Source organism: Camelus dromedarius, chromosome 29 (genome assembly GCF_036321535.1).
Source record: "Camelus dromedarius isolate mCamDro1 chromosome 29, mCamDro1.pat, whole genome shotgun sequence".
In the NCBI taxonomy this organism is placed as follows: domain Eukaryota; kingdom Metazoa; phylum Chordata; class Mammalia; order Artiodactyla; family Camelidae; genus Camelus; species Camelus dromedarius.
Window position 1 is genome coordinate 24,764,582 of NC_087464.1, and position 18,323 is coordinate 24,782,904.

The window sequence follows — 18,323 nt, forward strand, 5'->3', positions numbered from 1 at the left end:
AGTGGTTTCCATTTTCCCAGTAAGATTTAGAACAACTCATCATTTATGCTGTCAGCCTGAGAAGTGTTCTCCACGTGACCTCTTTCACGTATCTGTCTGTCTCTAAGTTGTGTCTGCTCAGTCCCTGTCCTTCGCATGCTCCCAGCATGGCTCCAGTTCCTGCTGGCAATGGTCCAGAAGGACACGCACAGCAGGTGTGGGCAGCGCATGACCTCAGAGCAGCGCTCCTCAAGAGGTGGATCTTGAACAATTAATCGTCCCTGTATCAACTTGGTGCTTATAAAGTATCAAACGCGTCACACATTATAGGGGTAATCGTTGTTAAGTACTGTTGTGTAAAATGTTGTGTAAAATGCTGTGTACTCCTGAACGCGCGTGTGCGGGAGTGAGGGTCCCTGTGTCCCTCTGAGTGTCTTGCCGTTCTGAGGAGGCGGCGGGGCTTTGGAAGTGAGAGTGATGGGGATCCGTCCCCTAGGACAGATCGTGCAGCCTTGGGTCAGAAAGGCAGGACAGACCGAACAGATGGGGCTCCAGGCCCCTTTGCTTTGAAATGTATTTTACAGAGGTTTCCATGTATGATTTGATAGGAAGAAAAGCAGCTTGAAAACCCCTGCACCAGAAAGGATGCCTGTCAAAGGTGATCCTTCCTGAAACTCTGGTGACCCTCATTCTTGCATTCCCTTGAGACTGATCTACCAACCAGGGAGAAGCTACAGCCCACAGAACACTGTCAGGAGATAAGAATCCAGCCAAAAATCAATCATCTTTATTGTGCAGATTCAGTTTGCATTTTATTCTCTGACTCCGTTAAGTTTGAGTGGGGCAGAGGTAATTAGTCATCAGCAGAAGAAACCCAAATTCTATGCAGGTCTGAGATGGTAAGTATTGCATGATGTGGGACAAGTTCCTTTTCCTGGGCCTCATTTTTCCTTATCTGTAAAATGGGACCAGTAATGGTCCTTACCCTCAGAGGGTTCTTGATTAAGAGGAATGCCAAGCAAAATATTTAGCACAGTATGTGGCATGTATTTAAAAGTTTAATACTTGTCGGTTGCTATTAGTAAACTAAACAGGCAGTTTCCTGGGTCTCTTTAGAAAACGACTGAAGATCATTGAAAAGCTACCACAATGATAACATTTAATTTTTTTGGTCTTATTTTAGGTAAAAATTTTCATACAGCGAAACTGTGCAAATTTGAAGTCCATTTGGTAAGTTTTGACAAATGCATATACTTAACACAAATACTAACACTTAACACAAATACTAACACGAATGCCTTTCCACATACAAATTGTTTCCATCATTTCAGATAGTTCCCTTAGGCCACTTTCAAGGTACCCTCAGCCTTACCCTCAGCCCTGACCCCAGAAGCACCCGTTATCCTTTCCCACCATAAATTAGTTTTGCCTGTCCTGGAACTTCATAGGAATGAGACCATGTGGTATTTAGGCCTCTTGTATAAAGCTCCTTGGGTTCAGCATGTCTTTGAGATTATGTCGTTGCGTGTAGTCTGTTGCTTTTTGTGACTAAATAGTATTTCACAGTGAGTAGTCTTTCCCCTTGGGGCTTTTATGAATAATGCGGTTATCAAGAAGTCGTTGGGCATTTTCTTTACGCTTGGGTAAAAATCCACTGGAGTCGAGTCGCTGGGATGGGTACGTATCATGGGACAGGTGAGAGAACGTTCCCCGAGGTGGCTGGACCGTTTTACACTCCTGCCGATGACACACGGCAGTTCTGGGAGCTTCTCGTTCTTGCCAACATTTGGAGATGTCATTGTTTAATTTTAGCCTTTTTGATGGGTCCACAGTGGTATTTCATCGTGGTTTATCTTGCCGTTCCCTCATGATGAACAGCACTTTTCCACATGCTTACTGGCCATTCATGTATCTTCGTGGACGTGTCCAAATTTTCTGCCCAGTTTTTTTTCAGTTGGGCGGTTTTGTGTGTGTTGTTCGGGTTGTTCATTGTCTCTAATTATGGAGCTGGAGGGGTCTTCTGTATTTTCTGGATGTAAGTCCTCTGTCAGGCACCTTCTGTGACTGCTTCCTCCTAGAGTACGTTCTCACAGTCTCTCGGCTGACGCCCACTGTCTTCACGGCCTAGTGGCCTTCTGTGTTCTCAGAGACATTTGGGTCATTCCTGTGTCATGTATATGGTCTCATATTTTATTCCAGGAACTTTATAGTTTTAGGTGTTCCATTTAGGTCTGTAATCCATTTTGAGTTCCTTTTTGCATATGGAGTTCGGTTGGGGTCAGGTCCACACCGCTGCCTGGTTGTTCCAGCACGTTGGCTGAAAAGACGTTCCTTCCCCCGCTGCACTGCTTTTGGCCCCTTGGTCACACGTGAGACGCAGACGTGTAGGTATTTGTGGACTCTGTTGCTGAGCTGTTCGTCTACCCCTGGGCCAGCAGCACGCAGCTAGTACCGTGGTCAGTCTCAGTGTGGCAGTGAAGCTTCTCAAGCCTCATTGTTCTCACGATTGCCTTGGATGCTCAGGGTCTTTGTGTTTTAGAACCAGCTTGTCAATTTCTACCCCCAAACCTCCTGGGATCATGATAGGAATCTGCAGAATTTTTAGCTTAATAGTGTTTAGTTTTACAGTGTATAGACATGGCCTGTCTTTCTGTGTCGGTCTTTCTCAGCAGTGCTTTGCAGTTTTCAGGGTAGAGGTCTTGGGTGTATTTCGTTAAACTGATTCCTAAATATTTCATGTCAATAGTATTTGACAGTATTGTAAATGGATTTTTAAATTTTTCATTTCAAACTTTCCCTTGCTGGTATATAAAAATACAATTTTTGTACACTGACCTTGAATCTTGCCAAATCTTACCAGTTTTAGTAGCTTTACTTTATTTACTTAACTTAGTTTTATGTAGATCATAAGGAATCCTGTGTTCTCTGTGAAGAATTTTCTTTCTGATCTTTACAACTTTTTTTAATTTCTTGCCTTTATTGCACTGGCTCGAACCTGTAGGATAATGTTGAATAAAAGCGGTAAGATTGGACATCCTTGCCTTGAACCTGATCTTAGGGACAGAGTATTCAGTATTTCACCAGTAAATGTGAGATTCATTGCACTTTTCTCCCCACAGATGTCCCTTATCAAGCTGATGTTCCCTCCTAGTCCTGATTTGCTGAGTTTTTATGATGGCTTTTTTACAATTGCTTTTTCTGCATCTACTAAAATCATGACTTTTATTTTGTTAATACTTTGAAGTACTTTGATTTTCGAGTATGAAACCAAGAGTGGGTTCCTGGGATAACCCCAATTTGGCCATGATGCGCACAGCAGCCTCTCTACGTATTGCTGGTCTGATTTGCTGATACGTTCTAAGACTTTTGTACCTATGTTCCTGCAGAACAGGGGTCTGTAGTTCTCATGTTTTGTGATGTCTTTGTCCAGTTTTGGTATCAGGGTTATGCTGGCCTCAAACAAGTTGAGAAGTTCTCACTCCTGTTTTCTAAATTTTTTAAGGTTGGATTTAATAGAATTCACTGGTGAAATCATCAGAGCCCAGAGTTTTGCTTTAAAGGGTAGCTCCTGACTTACAGATGCAATTTCTTTGATAGGACTAATTAAGGTTTTACATTTCATCTTTTTTCAGTTTGAGTATGTTCCATTTTTCAAAGATTTTGTCTGTTGCATCCAACTTGTCAGCTTTGTCGTCATAAAGTTGTTCATAACGTAGTCCTGTCTTCCTCACGTCTGTAGGACCTGTAGTGCCGTCCCCCTTTCATTCCTGGTATGTCTCTCTTCCCTTCATCAGTTTAGCTAGGGATTTGCCAATCTTTGTTTCTATGGAACTTTTGGCTTTTGATTTTTCTTTAGTATTTGTTTATACTTACTTTGGGTTTACTTTGCTCTTCTTCTTTAGCTTAAGGTAGAACCCTTTGTCACTCACTGACTTTCTACCTCTCATCTGTTCTAGTGCTATTTATAGCTGTACGCCTCCTTGTAAGCACAGCTCTTAGCTGAGTCCTACAAGTGTTGATTTTGTTCTCGTTACTCACTTCAGAATATTTTCTAATTTCTTTTGATTTCTTCCTATGAGTTATTATAAGTGTATTTAATTTCCAAACATATAGGTTTCCCAGATATCTTATTATTAATTTCCAAGATAATTTTATTATGATTGGAGGGCATAATCTGTAAACTTAAACCTGCTGGCTTTGGAGACTTAGGTTATGGCCCAGTGTGTGGTCTGTCTGCTGAACATACTATGCGCACTTGCGACGAACGTGTATTCTGCAGGTGTTGCTGCTAGTGGTCTCCAGGTGTCAAGGTAGCTGATGTGGCCTTTTACACTTTGTCCAATTCTATCAGCTGCTGAAAGGGAAAGTGCTAAGGCCCAACTACGACCCTGGGTTTAATTCTGTCGGGTTTTATTTGATGAACTGTGAAGTACTGTTGTTAGGTGTATACATGTTTGATAGTTTTTCTACCACACTGACGTTGTGTTCACCATGGAATGCCCCTTTGGTAACACCCCTTGTTTTGAAGTTTACCTGACATTCACATAGCACTGCAGGCCTCACGTGCCTGCAGTCCGCACAGCGTACCTTCCTTCACCCTTTTACTTTAAATGGTAGGTAACTAGACTTTCATTTTTTATCCTGAATTTTTTTGCTTTTTAGCCGAAACCCCACCTCTTTACTCACTGAAATCAGTAAGGACAGGCAGAGAAAGGGGATGGGGGTGGTGCCTAGGTAATGCCTCCCTTTTTTCCCCCTTTTTGTTAAAGTATTTTTTTAATTTTTAAAATTGAAGTATAATTGATTTACAATGTTGTGTTAGTTTCTGCTGTACAGCAGAGTGGTTCAGAAGTTAAATAAATTCATTTTCATAATTTTTTCCCTTGGCTTCGTGCAGGAAAGAATTCAAGAGCGAGCCACAGCTGAGGAAAGGTAGATTTATTCAGAGATACATACTGCATGCGTGTGGGCTGTTTCAGAAGGCGAGAGAAAGGCCACAAGGTGTGGGGGTTGGGTGCTCAGGTTAAAGTAAAAGCAGGTACACACTCCACAGAGCGCAGGCCGTCCCAGAAGAGGAGGGAGCGAGAGGCCCATTTTCACGTTCTTTCCCATTATGGTTGATTACAGGGCATTGAGTGTGGCTCCCTGTGCTGTAATCTTACATATAGTAGTGTGTGTGCGTGTCTGTTAATCCCAAACTCCTGAATCCCCCCTCCCACCTCCCCTGTCTTCCCCCTTTGGTAATGTTTGTTTTCTATATACGTGAGTCTGTTTGTTTTGTAAATAAGTTCCTTTGTATCATTTTTTTAGATGCCACAGACAAGTAATATATGGTATTTTTCTTTCTGTCTGGCTTGACTTAGTATGATAATCTCTAGGTCCATGCATGTTGACAGCCTTGCAGGCTCCCGTGTAATTACCTTTTTCTCTTGCTGCCTTTAGAATCCTCTTGAACTTCTGCCATTTTAATTATGTGCGTAGGTCTTGGTGTGGGTCTGTTTGGGACCCTCTGTGCTTCCTGTACCTGGATATCTGGTTCCTTCCTTAGGTTTGGGAAGTTTCAGCCATAATGTCTCCACATACGTCTTCAGTCCCCTCTCCTTTCCTGCCGGGTGCCCTGTGCTGTGCGTCAGCGCCTTCGCGTGACCCCACAGGGCTCGTACACTGCTTTCATTCTCCCCCCATTTATCCTTCCGTCTGCTGCTCTGACTGGGTGATTGCCATTATTCTACCTTCCAGATCGTTTACGTGTCCTTCTGCATCTTTCAGTTTGGTATTTATTGCCTTTAGCTAAGCTTCTGTCTGGGCAAGTGAGTTTTCTAATTTTAACTGACTCCGCTTTATAGTTTCCAGTTCTTTTACAGTGATCTGCGTTTCTCCGATAGCCTTTCTTAATTCCTTCAGTATCTGTATTACCTCCTTTCTGAACTCAGGGCCTAGCAGACTGGAGAGGTCTGCTTCACTGTTTTTTCAGGGTGTTTCTCTTGACCTTGTGAGAGGTGTTCCTCTGGTCATTGTACTGGTATTTCCCTGGCTCTGTGACTTCAGGAGAAAGTCACCCACTGTGGTCCTGAAGGCCAGTTGTAATGTGGAGGGCCCCTGCGTGAGTCTGATCATCTTGGTGTGCAGGCTACTTTTAGTGTGGACACCTGCCACGTCTTTCCTCAGTGCGTGTTGGCCGTCATCCCCTTGGTGGGGGTGTGACTGGTGTTCTGATGACCAGAGCCTGCACTGGGTGTTGAGCAGGGCCTCCTCTTTGCTCTGTGGTTATCACAGCCCTTTCAGGGGCCAGATCTGCTCCCCAGTTGTTGGAGTAGAAGCCCCCAGAATGTTTCTGAGCTGCAGTGTGAGGTGGGCAGGACTGAAGTGCTTCCGCTGGGAGAGGAGCCACTGAGTATTCCTCTGCAGGAGCTGTCCGCCAGGAGGTGCGCTCTGTCACCTGTCATGCAGGCTCAGTACGCTGCTTCTGGCACTGTCCTTGGGCTCACGTCAACCATGGGGATGCAGGCAGTTGGCCCAGGTGTCACTCAGTGGCTGTGCTCACAGAGCTGCTAAGTCAGGCACCAGGACCCGCTGTGGCCTACAGGGTCAGGCCCGCCCTGTCGCTACACGTGCACGCCTGCCGTGAACACGGGACCCATACCAGCTGCTCACCGGTATTCTGCTGGGATGTCCACAGGCACCAAGCTTACAAAGGTACAGGACAGCACAAACTTGCCAAAGCTACCTGGGACTTGGCTTAGATTTCAGTCCCTCCCTTCACAAGTGCGTATTAACAATGGGGTTTTTACGGGGGGGGGGGGGCACACCCTATAAGCAGGCCGAGGAGGCTGCTCTGGTGGGGTGCTGCCCCCCCCCCTTGTGTGAGCTGTGTATGACAGACCCAGGCTTCACTGCACACTTCCGCACTCTCCCTCCTCCTCCCCGCCACCCCAGGGTGTCTGCACACAGCCCCTAACATGCACCTCGACCCCAGACCCCAGTATTCCTCCCCTCTGATTTATCAGTCACATCCAGTCCCCAGTTTGTCTAAGTCTCTCTCACACCTCCCTTCTCTTCTCTTGGTTTACACCCTCATTTCTCACCGAGACCTTTTCAGTCACAGGCACACTGGACTCCACACTGACACAGAAGTGAGCTTTCTCAGCTGTTCTGGTACAAATCCTTACCAGCTGCATGGGCGAGGGGACCACACCTGTTTATTTCTGAGATACGAGTGTCAAAACAGACCCAGTCACGATACAAAGAATTCCACAGTTTGGCTGCAATTGGGTAGCCTGCCACCTTCAAATTACGGCGATTAAAGGGCACTTACTGTGCAAAATGGGGACTGGCCCACGACCCATCAGGGCTGCAGCGGGGCGGTGCTGGTGCCAAGTGGGAAGCTGGCCTGGAGGCTCCTCCTCCCACTTCAGACCTCGCTTGGAACTAGGTAAGGGGAGACTGGTCACAAGTTCGTTTCAAGTTTTTATTGTGATTCCTTATTTTCATACATGACTAACAACTTTCCCCAAAGGGATGCTACACAATCTCCATTCTGAAAGGATAGAATGTATTGACTGATCGTCAAAAATCCCTGTCAGGAAACTCCCTTGCTTTATCCTTGCTGCAGATGCCAGTCCAGCCCTGTTTCTGCTTCCGTCACACCGACAGGATCAGGCTCTGTGCTCGCTCAAGAACAAGCTGCAGGGACGTGTTCTGGATTCCCGTGGGTAAGTGCAGCTGGGATACTCAAAAGGCTGGGCCCCAACTTAAAGAGCTTTTTTCATATTTTTTTCTTTTAAATTTAGACTGTTAGAGCTGGATTATTAATCCAAGATTTGTGTTTGCCTTGGCTAGGCCAAAGCTTCCTCCTGACCAGGCTACTGGGCAGGGGCCTGTGTCCGATTTTCCTTCCACAGAGGAAGGCATCAGTCAGCCAGGAGATAGTCCTTCCCAAAGCAGCCACTGTCCCAGGCCCTGCTGGCTCCCAGAACTGCATGACAGAGCCAGAAGCCTTGCTCTCCCCTCTTAAAGAACCTATCTGGGCCATCTTCCCTCCTTCCTAGCTGGCGGGGGCCCCTCATGATCATCATCACACACTCTGCGTTCTAATCTGTGACGCCCAGGGAGCGCGCTGGGCTCCACCCGGCCTGCACCCTGGGACCTTTCCTAATCTGGTACATCTTTGCCAAAGAAACCCCGACTGGGGGGTCATCCTCCCCCTATTTTTCTCTTGTTTGTGCTGACACTTCAGGTGGCTGTGCTGCCACAGGGGGCTCTGGCTCCAGAGGGAGTGACGGTGGCTTTGTGAGCTGGGATGTTCCTCCAGCACCTAGTAACAGAACAGACCGCTTCAGTTCTCAGTTCCAGAAGAAAGCGTCATTTCACTGTTAAGTTTCAAGAAGAAACCCCGTATTTTGTGGGACTAGTGGGACTGTGGCGTATCTTTGCAGGTGTGAAGGAAGACCATGACTGAAGAAATAAAGCAAGTCAAGTTTGTCTTCAATGACCTTATAAGAGAAATCTTTAATTACCTGCACCATGCTGACTTATGATAAGGCAATGGGAATAAAGCAAGACTACATCAGGAGAGGTACCGTAATGTTTCTAACTTGAATATTGTGAAGTCCCAGCTTAATGACCATCCAAATAAGCCTGCCAGTAGCTGTTACACAATTTGCCTTAAGAGAACAAGTGACAATCTGGTCACCCTCAGGCTTTTTTTCCTCTTCTAGGCTACACTACATTGGACATGCTCTGAGTCTGAAAAGCCAAACCTCATTCAAAGCTGGAATCTCTGCAGGCATGTGTGGCTGGTACTCACAGGTCCCCATACAGCTGTGCACAGCTTCCTACCTGAGGGAGGCTTCCTGCACGCAGCTGCTGAAGACATCGCCTGTCCTAGAGCTTGATTGGAGCCCAGAGGCTGCTGGAAACTCGTAGCTTTGTTGGTTGAAGCGGTCCGGTGCTTTGATTTGGGATCTTTAACTGGTTTAGTCCAGACCAGGGCCTCCCCAACCTGGAGAGCAGCTCCCAACTTCTGGGCCACCTCAACCATCTTGTGTCCACATGGGAAGGAAAAACAAAGTCACAGGTATGACCAGCAGATATGAGCTTCCTGCTAGGCCTTCGGGGGAGGGGGGTGTCTGCTGTACTAGCACTTGAGGGAGGAAGTACTTCCTGCAAAGAAGTCGTTCTCAAACAGCAGAGAACACATACCCTAAGTGGATGGCAAGAGTGTTCTTAAAGGCTCTCAAAACCCAGTAATTCAAGGTTGGTGCATTCAGTGCATTACTGGACTAAATTCCTGCCTTCCCTATGTGAGAAGTGGGAGGAAGCTACAAAGAGACACAGAACTCAACTTAAATGAGCTGTATTATCAGTAACAGGTAACTCGGGAAGCCCAAATTTCCTTATATTTTCTTCCAGAAAGTTTTTTCTCAAGCTATCACTAACTTAAGAATTCATGCCATCAAGAACATTAAAGCCAAAACAGGCATGAGCCTATAATATATTAGGTACCTTTATATACATTATATATTATATATATGTGTGTGTGTGTGTGTGTGTGTGTGTGTGTGTATATATATATATATATATATATACACACATACACCTAATATTTGGATTATTTGGGCTTGATTCCAAAGTCTCCTGACAGCTTGCCTATGACTCCTGGGAGCTGGGGAGGGACGTACCTCCGGATCGAAGTCCAGGGAGCTACTGTCCTTGAGCATGTTGACTTTCTTCTCCATCTCCTGGTACTGGGCCCGGGCGCCGCCCTTCTCGCCCTGGTTGTACAGCAGCACGGCGTAGTTCAGGTTTACTAGAGGGTTACACCTGTGCCAGCAGACAGTCTGTGGGGCTGGGGCTTCAGAGCTCCTTCTCATTACACAAAAACAGCAGAGATAGCTCCATCCCACAGCAAGCTAGGGGACACACATGGTGTGTGCACCAGTGGAGAAGAATCAAGGAATTAACTGCCCAACCAGCAAAGCAGGTATTGGGACCAAGTCTGACATCCTGGCCCTCAAAAGAGACCAAAAAGGGATCCCGACTCAGCTGCCTAACTGACGCCCGTAGAATACACCCCAGGAGAGTCAAGTTCATCTTCGATTTAAACTGAGCCCAGAGAGCATGTGCTATTCCAGCGAGCCCATGTCTACCAACACCCAAGCCCACTGCCAGCTCTTTCTCTGGCCTCCCGACTACTTAGGGCTGGAAAGATTGTCTCACAAAGAGTCATTGTCGGCCTGCTGTGCACAAGGGCAGAGAAGCAGCTGGGCTAACTCAGGCAACCACTGACTGTGGCGCCACCTTGTGGCTTTGGGGAGTCCAGCCCTCCCAACACCTCTCCTGACGGAGCAGCTCACTTGTCCAGGCGCACGGCCTCTGTGTAGGCTCTCCTGGCATTCTCTGTGTCTTCCAGGTTGGTCAGAGCCACTGCAACAAAGAAAGTGAGCGCTGCGGCTGGAGAGCCCAGCGTAGGAAACAAGGGGAATATGTGAAGACAGCAGCTCATTCAGCCCCCAGACGTGGCTCCTACTGCACCCTCTCCGGTTCCAGCACCACCACCTGCTCAGCCATTCAGCTTGGATACCTGGTGTCATCTCCAGCAGTCCCCGCTCCACAGTTAACCAGCTGCCAAGTTCCACGAATCCCACTTTTTGCAGCTCCTTTGGTGACACTGCCCTTGCTGAGTTATGTCGGGTTTTCCATCTCGTTCCCCAGGGGCATGTCCCCACCTGCTTCCAGCCCCTTGCCACAGTGCTGCCAGGTATCTCGCTGACAGACAGCAAATGTGACCATGGCACTAGCTACTTGAGCAGCCTCACTCCTCTCCATCACTCATAACCATCATCTTTAAACTGCTCTTCAGCAACAGAACACTCACCCCTTTCTAGTCAGTATTTTCTGGAAGGCTGATCTATAAAACAAAAACAGCTGCTCTGGAAGCCCTGCCTGCTCCACCCACCCACCAACCATGCACCTGCTTCTAGCAGACACAAGAGGAGAGCTAGGAATACATGGCCTCGGGGAGCACGTCTACAGCCCCTGTGCTGTACCCACGGCCCTCCGAGCTCTGACCCCAGACCACCTCCCCTGACCAGTCTCCCACTAACAGCCAGGTCCACCCTGCAGCTCCAGGGCTGCAGGCCTTCACTCAGGGGCTCCTCAGTCATTCTGTGCTACTGAATTCCAGCTCACCTTTCAAACCCCACTGTGAAGACTCTCTCTACTTCATGAAATCAGGATTGCTACTCATGTGCTACAGTACAGCTGTTTACACTCTTGTATCCCATTCCAGCTGGGCTCTCTGTATTTGTACTCAGGTAAATACCAAATACCCACCACTCAACTTGCTTTCACAACCTTTCTCTTATAAATCAGAACACCAAATGACCCAAAAAACCACCTGAGAACTACTGTCACTAAGAACATGGAAACTGCTTTTAGGTGTACACTTAGTCAACTTGGTATATGGAGAAATAGCCCCCAGAAAGAGTGTTTAGTCAATACTTTTATAGTAACATGAATAACAGACTGTAATAATGATACCAAAACCAACATACCATTCACTGGCTGATTGATCATATAATCCTCTCATCAATCCTATGGGCTACAGCCAGTAACTAGTAGAGGCAGGACCCTCCCTAATGCCCGAGATCTTAACACTTGATGAAAACTGGAGCTTAGATGGGCTCAATGTATATAAAACCGAGTCGTCAAGCCGAGGGAAAACCATGGTACAAGGTGAACTAGGGATCAGCCTGACTTAACCTGCTGGTCTTCAGGTGAAATCCCCCCAAGTCCGGAGCAACAGCACGCTCTGTCGTCTCTCTCTCGTATTTCTTCAGGCTCTAGGACGGTAACCCAGATTCCCATGGCATCTGCAAGGGAGTGGCTTCCATGGGACATTTAACCACATTTGACTCCTACGACTAACTCGCTCCACTCATTACAGCCTGCGGAGGGGCCTCCAGGTAAACGTCTTACCAGCCAAGAGCATGTAGAGCTCCCCCATCTTGGGCTGGAAGTTGATGGCGGCGCTGAGGAAGTGGAAAGCCGACGCGTACTGCTGCATGGTCAAGTGCACGAGGCCCAAGTTGTACAGGATCTTCCAGTCGAAGGGTGCCAAGTAGTTGGCTCGTTTCAGGCAGCTGATGGCCTGGAGGAGAGGGGGGCCCTCCGTGAGAGGTGGGGCAAGCTGGGCAGCCCCAGTAACTAGGAACACAAAGCAGGAAGAGGACACTCACTGCCACGTATTTCTTCTTGCCAAAGAAACACATTCCGATGTTATTCCAGAGCGGAGGACTTTCTGGAACAGCACAAGCGACAACTCTGTATTTGGTGAGGGCAACATCAAAGTCCCCATGGGTCTGCATCATGCTGCCTGCTGCCAAGATGGCCTGAAAACGTGACAAGTTGGTGACTCAGTCATTCCCAGAAGGCTGGAGCAGTGAAGCAGCCTTCCTGAGTCGAGACACTGAGCAGGCGCATCAGCTCTGGGGGGCAAGAAGCTGCTTCCAGGGGCCTACATGACACCCCAGCCACACGACAGACACTCCTGCCCCAACACCAGGGCTCTCCGGCAGGACAAGAACAGAGACAGTGTCGCTGAGCACCCAGCTCGTCTGTTTCCTACTTCTTGCCAGGAAAGTCAGTGCTTCAGAGAAATAGGGTCTTCAAGTAAAAACTGCCATCAACCTGTTCCCTGCAGCCCCTGCTTGGTATCAAGGTGTTCTAGACAACTCACATGCACCTGCCTTCAGCCACTTAAGGTTCAGCTCATTCTGCCACAGGGCAAGAGGTGAGTCAACTCGAGCTTCCCCAGCCCAGTGCTTCAGGTCTCTAAGCAAAAGGGTGGAAGTCAGGCTGACACAGCTGCCGAGACAGGCCTGGGTCTGTGCCCCGAACAAGCAGCCTGTTTCACTGCTTCTCCCTCAAGGATGCTCATCCACTTGATGGTGATCTCACCCTCAAAGTCGCATCTGGACAGCTGTGACCTCAGACTCATCAAGAGTCTAGAAGCAGTTTTACCAGGTTTATTTCTGACAGCAGTTGTGGAGGCTTTGCTAACTTCCTGAGTAACACACGCAGCTTCAGCAGCCCAACAGCTTTGCTCTCTGCACAAGCTACAGCCCTGATACAGCAAATGTGCTCTTTCAGGAGAAAAGCAGCAGAGCACTAACGCTTCGCAGTGTTTCCAAGTAAGAAGAGCCATCTTCATGGCTTTTCTAAGAAAAGGGTACTTTCTCAGGTATTCAAAATGTTTTCAGGGCCAGATCACCTGTGGGAGCAAGGGGGCCATCTGTGTGAAGGCTCTGGGGTTTGACAGCCTGCAGTACCTTGTAGTTGGTAGGGTCATAAGTCAGTGCATTTCCAAGATGTTCAAATGCCTTCTGGTAAATGCCGAGCTTGGAGAAAAGCAAACCAGAGAATTACATTGCAGGGGAGATAGCAGTAGGAGACTGGCCAACCACACCCTCAACAGACACACTCTGACTTTTCTGAGTTCTTTTGACAAAAAAAAGAGCTAGATACCAGATTTTAAAAAAAGAAAACGAAGATCCCCACAGTTGTTTGCCCTCCTATTTTGTTGATTTGTCCCCTAACAAGGTCATAGTGGCTATTTGCCAGGAACCGTCTGGCCACACTAGTGCTTTTCTGCACTAATGCCTCTTGGCAGGAAATGGGCTGGTTAGCCTCATCTCCCCTGGGGCCAACCTCCCGAGCCAAAGCCCAGGAAGGCCCAGGGTTACACTCCCTTTGAAAGAAGAATGAAACAGACAAAAAGGCCACCACAGTGGCAAAGCTGGAGGCAGGATCTGCTGAGCAGGGAACTTGGGGGACTGATATGGGCAGCGCAGGGAGCGGCCCCTCAGGGATCCCTGGGCCCCAGGGCCTCGAGCTGATACAGGAAAGTGATGGAGCTAAAAGAATCCCATACTCTCAGCAATGTGGAGAGGGGGGAAACTTCTTATTCTAGATAATGCTTTGCCTTCTCTCTTTCCTACAGGGCCCGGCTGAGAAGAACGAACAACAGAACTGGGCTTTGCCAGCCTCGGTAGTATCGCAAGTGTCTCCTCCCACAATAAAATGCCGGCCCCCTGAACACAGTTATTTCTCATACATGTTCTTTCCATGGTTGGGTAAGAAGTATGATTGCACAAGGCTTACAGATTTATTTGCTTCTGATTTGAATGCAGAAAATTAATTCCTTTAGCAGACAGTATCAAATGCAGAGAGTAGGGTTCATGTGCTTTAGTCAGCTGTGTTGAAGTAAAATAAAAATGCGGGAAAACACCACACACAGACCCAATGGCACGTCTAACGTCAGCGCAGGGACAAGCCAAGAATTCTCCTCACCTGCAAGTAGAGCAATCCTAAAGTTGTAAGAAGTTCTGTGTTTTCCGGGGAGAACCTGCAACACAGAGAGGCTCAGAGGGAAAGCAGGCGTGTCTAAGACCCTGCTGCGCCGCCCACGCCCCGAGCGGACTCCTGAAGGGATCTGGGAACTGCCCTCGAAAGCACGTCCCCTCAACCCTACAGGACTTAGACCTCGGACTCCTTTCTCAGGACCCTGTCTGAGTGCCGAAGCCCTCGGAAAGAACCTGTGGAATAGCCTGCGTCACTGTTTTGGTTACACTAATAGAATTAAAGCATAATCCTTTATAAACCAAGTCAGTCTAGAACACACACGGCTTTAGCCACTTCCCTCTAGTGAGATTTTTTTTGTTGTTCTCACCAGAAAAACAATGCCAGGCAGCATGATTTTCCGTGTAATTTAGGATCCCAAGGTCCCTAATTCTCTGCTCCATAGTAAACAAAAAGCCATACTAAACAGCCAAACTAAAAAAGGAAGACACATACCAGCTCTAGGGAAGAATTAGCTGTTGGCTTTGGGGAGTAAACACTGGCTTAAGTAAAAGATTATCTGCCTTTCCAATCCCTCACTGATACTTGTCTTTGTCACAAAACCAAAGCAACACTGAGCGGAGACAATCTGACCACAGGATCATCAGACAGTTTCAACAGTGAAAATGGCAGGTGAGGAACAACGTCTCCTGTTTCTACGGAATGAGGTAACACACTAGTCACCTCTGGGGAGACCAGAACCGGAGGGCCAAAGCCCCAGCCAGGGAAGGCCTGCCTGTAGCTGACCCTACACAGAAAACACGGTAGCACGTGTCCGTACAGAGCTTCCTCAGTTCAGCTGAGAACTTGCCCTTCACTTTTTGCCATAAATACCCATTCTGATCACCCTCCTTCCCCAAACCAAGCACATAAAACCTCCGTGATTCTGGTGGCATCCATCCCCCACATAAAACATGACTACTGTCTCCAAAGCCGTGGGTCATAAACAACGGTGTCCACAATCTCAGCGAGGCTCCAGATGGTCAGCTGTCCTCTTCTCTCCCTTGAGAATCTCAGCGACTTAAGTAAGTCCTTGACCAGCCACTGGAAGAATGTGTGAGCTAACGTGATTTCTGAGCCAACTTCTAGATTGCAGGAGTCAGGGGTCAAGGCTCCCACCCAGCACCACGGAGGTCTAACACATGCTACATTCACTCCCTCCTCCTTGTCCACATCAACGCAGCCTCTTGATGACAGAAGTCTTTTCTAGCTTAACGAACCAAAGGATTTTTATGTTGTTTTATCAGTTTAGATACAAAATATGGTTGAAGAAAATTCAGAAGCAGTGTTCTAATACAACCAGAAAAGTTACTATAATGGTAGAAGACAAGTTAATTAACAAATTAAAAGAAATCTAAGTTTAGTTCAGAGTCTAATTATCAGGAATAATAGACTCTGTGGCCTTGAAACCAGGCATTCTATCAAGTGACCAAACAAGTGAGGCACTGAAGCATTTTCCTACAGCTACCCCCCTTAAACAAACAAGACCCTACACAGAAAAGACGGTAGCACGTGTCCGTACAGAGTTAACAGAACACCATACTGGGAAAGCCCATCAGTTCCATTATCGATAGGGGTTTGGCCACCCTAATGATATTTTTCAAAAACAGGGATTGGTCTCAAGGCTAATAAGTCCAGATCTTTATTACTGAATCAGATTTCTTTCCCTAATATCTCTGGGAACACAAAATCTTCCGTAAAGTTTAAAACCACAATGGCAGACTGCCAGCTCACTCCCAAATCATCTGTTCTCTCCTTCCTCTCGAGTAAGTCTGCCCACCTCCCCTGCAGCTAGGTGTGGCCTCCTCACTCATTTCGAACCTTAGAATGTGAGCAGCAACAACGTGCAACTAACTGCCTGTTTTCTGTACTCAGCTTCCCATACCACCTCCCCCGAGCATGCCTGGGGCATGGATGCTACAACCATGCAAGTGCAGACGACGACCTAAGGAATCAGGGGTGAATGTGGAAGGCACCTGGATCCCTAACTGACCTTGCAGAGCAGAGCTGCCCAGCGAGGCTAGACCAGCCACACTAACAGATGGGAAAGAAACATAAGTCTTCATCATTTAAGCCACTGGAAGCTCTAAATATTAGCTTAACATTTACTCTTAACTCATCCAACTAGTAACCAGTCACATGTTCTCTCAGCCTTGGGAGTTCATGACTGCTCCCATTTCCGTTTCAGTTTCTCACTGCTCTAAAGGAAACAGACACACTTACTCCACTGCTTTCTTGTAGATTTCGATGGCCTTGTCCAGGTCTCCCTCCAGCAGGTGGATCTTGCCCAGCATTATGTAGGTCAGATCATGCCTGTTCAGATGCAGGGCATTGTGCAGCTGGTCTTGTGCCTAACAAGGTTGATGGAGTGAAGAGACGCACATCACTACCATGAAAGGACAGTGACTCTGTGTGGCTAATGTAAAGACAGAGCCCCTGCTGTCCTAATGCAGGAACATCACATTTCAGCAAACGCCCCACTACCCAAAAAACCGACACACCCAAACTGCTTGCTCCCAGAACAGCTACAACATGGGGCGCCTGCCTCTAGAGCCACCTGGGGGGTTTGTACAGAATAATTAACCTTTTGAGTGTTTCCTGATTCCTGATATTCATCCTCATGACTTGTATGTTATAAGTCAAGAGGGACATCATAGTACAGAGTGAGCATGGCCCCAAACTCGGCCCCAGCTGCATCGCTGACTGACTACACACCCTTCCCAAGGGGTGCACCTCATTTTCCTCACCAACTTTTTTTTAATTTAAGTATAGTTGATTTACATTTCAGGTGTTGAGTGATTCAGTTATATATACATATATATATTCTTTTTCAGATTCCTTTCCATTATAGATTACAAGAAATTGAATATAGTTCCCTGTTCTATACAGCAGGTCCCTGCTGTTTATCTGTTTTTTTATATAATAGTGTGTATATGTTAATCCCAAACCCCTAATTTATCCCTCCCCTCCTTTCCCCTTTGGTAACCGTAAGTTTGTTTTCTATGTCTGAGTCTATTTCTGTTTGTAAATAAATTCATTTGTATCACTTTTTAGGTATCTGTCTTTCTTTCTTCACTTAGTATGATAATCTCTGAGTCCATCCATGGCAGTGTTTCACTCTTTTTTTATGGCTGAGTACTATTCGTGTGTGTGTGTGTGCGCGTGCGCGCTTTGTTCAGTCCTTCGCTGATTCAGCAAGTGAGTTACATAAATGCCAGGTATTGTATTTGCTTAACCTGCTAGGTTTACAGTAAAATCTAAATATAATTCTCCTCCTCAGTACAGGTCTCACCAAAAACCAATCCCACCTCTCCCGTGGCTCAGAATAATCCTATGAATAGAAACATACTTGCTTGAAATACCCTCTGAAGAAAAAAAAGCTCCTAATCAAGGATATAACACTGTAGATCTCAATGTGACCAGAAAACCTATGGGACCCATGAAATATGTATATTTTATTTTTATTTATATATGTATATGTATGTATATATATATATGTATATATGTGTAGGCATTATTTATTATATATCTCTCAGGACAGAAAGTTATTCTCACACCTCAACTGCTGATGTATAGATTTTTTTCCCACACCCCTGAGGAATTGATTAAATTGCGTCACTTTACAGATTGATACAAATTAAACACCACCAAATGGGTACCAACTAATTCAGATTCTCAGTCCTGTCAGCATTAGAGAAAGGAGAATGAAACTTCACCATCACCATGTGAGAGCTTTATGAAGGAAACTACCCAGCCCCACAGTCATTAACCTAATCTGTCCCTCAGTTAAGACACGCACATCTTCTCCCTTTATCTGAGTACCAGGGTAAGCGCACAGCTTTTCTGATACAACAGCCACGGCACTACAGCCTTATCACAATGAAATAGAAAATCTCACATGGAAAATAACCTTAAAAACTCAAACTCTCAGAAATCAGTTCTAC

General features: G+C 46.7%; 2 protein-coding genes and 1 long non-coding RNA gene across 6 annotated transcripts in view; 2 read left to right on the top strand and 1 right to left on the bottom strand.

Moving 5' to 3' along the window:
• ADPGK (ADP dependent glucokinase) overlaps positions 1-7,222 on the top strand; it is a 32,316-nt gene extending 25,094 nt beyond the window's left edge. The window contains exons 7-9 of one of the 2 annotated variants that reach the window (XR_010378331.1): positions 1,163-1,209; positions 6,388-6,675; positions 7,079-7,210. Coding sequence is in view for 1 of the 2 variants with exons in the window: in XM_064480728.1 (XP_064336798.1) it covers positions 1,163-1,209; positions 6,388-6,607 (267 nt within the window). In the remaining variant the exon portion in view is untranslated. Of the gene's footprint in view, positions 1-1,162; positions 1,210-6,387 lie in introns of both variants that reach the window. The other variant, XM_064480728.1, reaches the window with a different exon arrangement.
• Positions 7,223-7,433: 211 nt separating this feature from the next.
• Positions 7,434-18,323, bottom strand: part of BBS4 (Bardet-Biedl syndrome 4) — a 38,084-nt gene continuing 27,194 nt past the window's right edge. For all 3 annotated transcript variants that reach the window (XM_064480727.1, XM_031440874.2, XM_031440875.2), the window contains 9 exons: positions 16,603-16,730; positions 14,332-14,386; positions 13,311-13,379; positions 12,219-12,371; positions 11,959-12,130; positions 10,335-10,404; positions 9,660-9,801; positions 8,818-9,019; positions 7,434-8,293 (listed from right to left, as the gene is read on the bottom strand). In XM_064480727.1, the coding sequence (XP_064336797.1) occupies positions 8,184-8,293; positions 8,818-9,019; positions 9,660-9,801; positions 10,335-10,404; positions 11,959-12,130; positions 12,219-12,371; positions 13,311-13,379; positions 14,332-14,386; positions 16,603-16,730 (1,101 nt within the window). In that variant the 3' untranslated portion in view covers positions 7,434-8,183. The remainder of the gene's footprint in view (positions 8,294-8,817; positions 9,020-9,659; positions 9,802-10,334; positions 10,405-11,958; positions 12,131-12,218; positions 12,372-13,310; positions 13,380-14,331; positions 14,387-16,602; positions 16,731-18,323) is intronic.
• Positions 7,593-17,427, top strand: LOC116149391 (uncharacterized). Its single transcript, XR_004132997.2, has 4 exons — positions 7,593-7,691; positions 8,415-8,554; positions 8,697-9,055; positions 10,391-17,427. It is a non-coding gene; the product is annotated as an uncharacterized LOC116149391 (long non-coding RNA).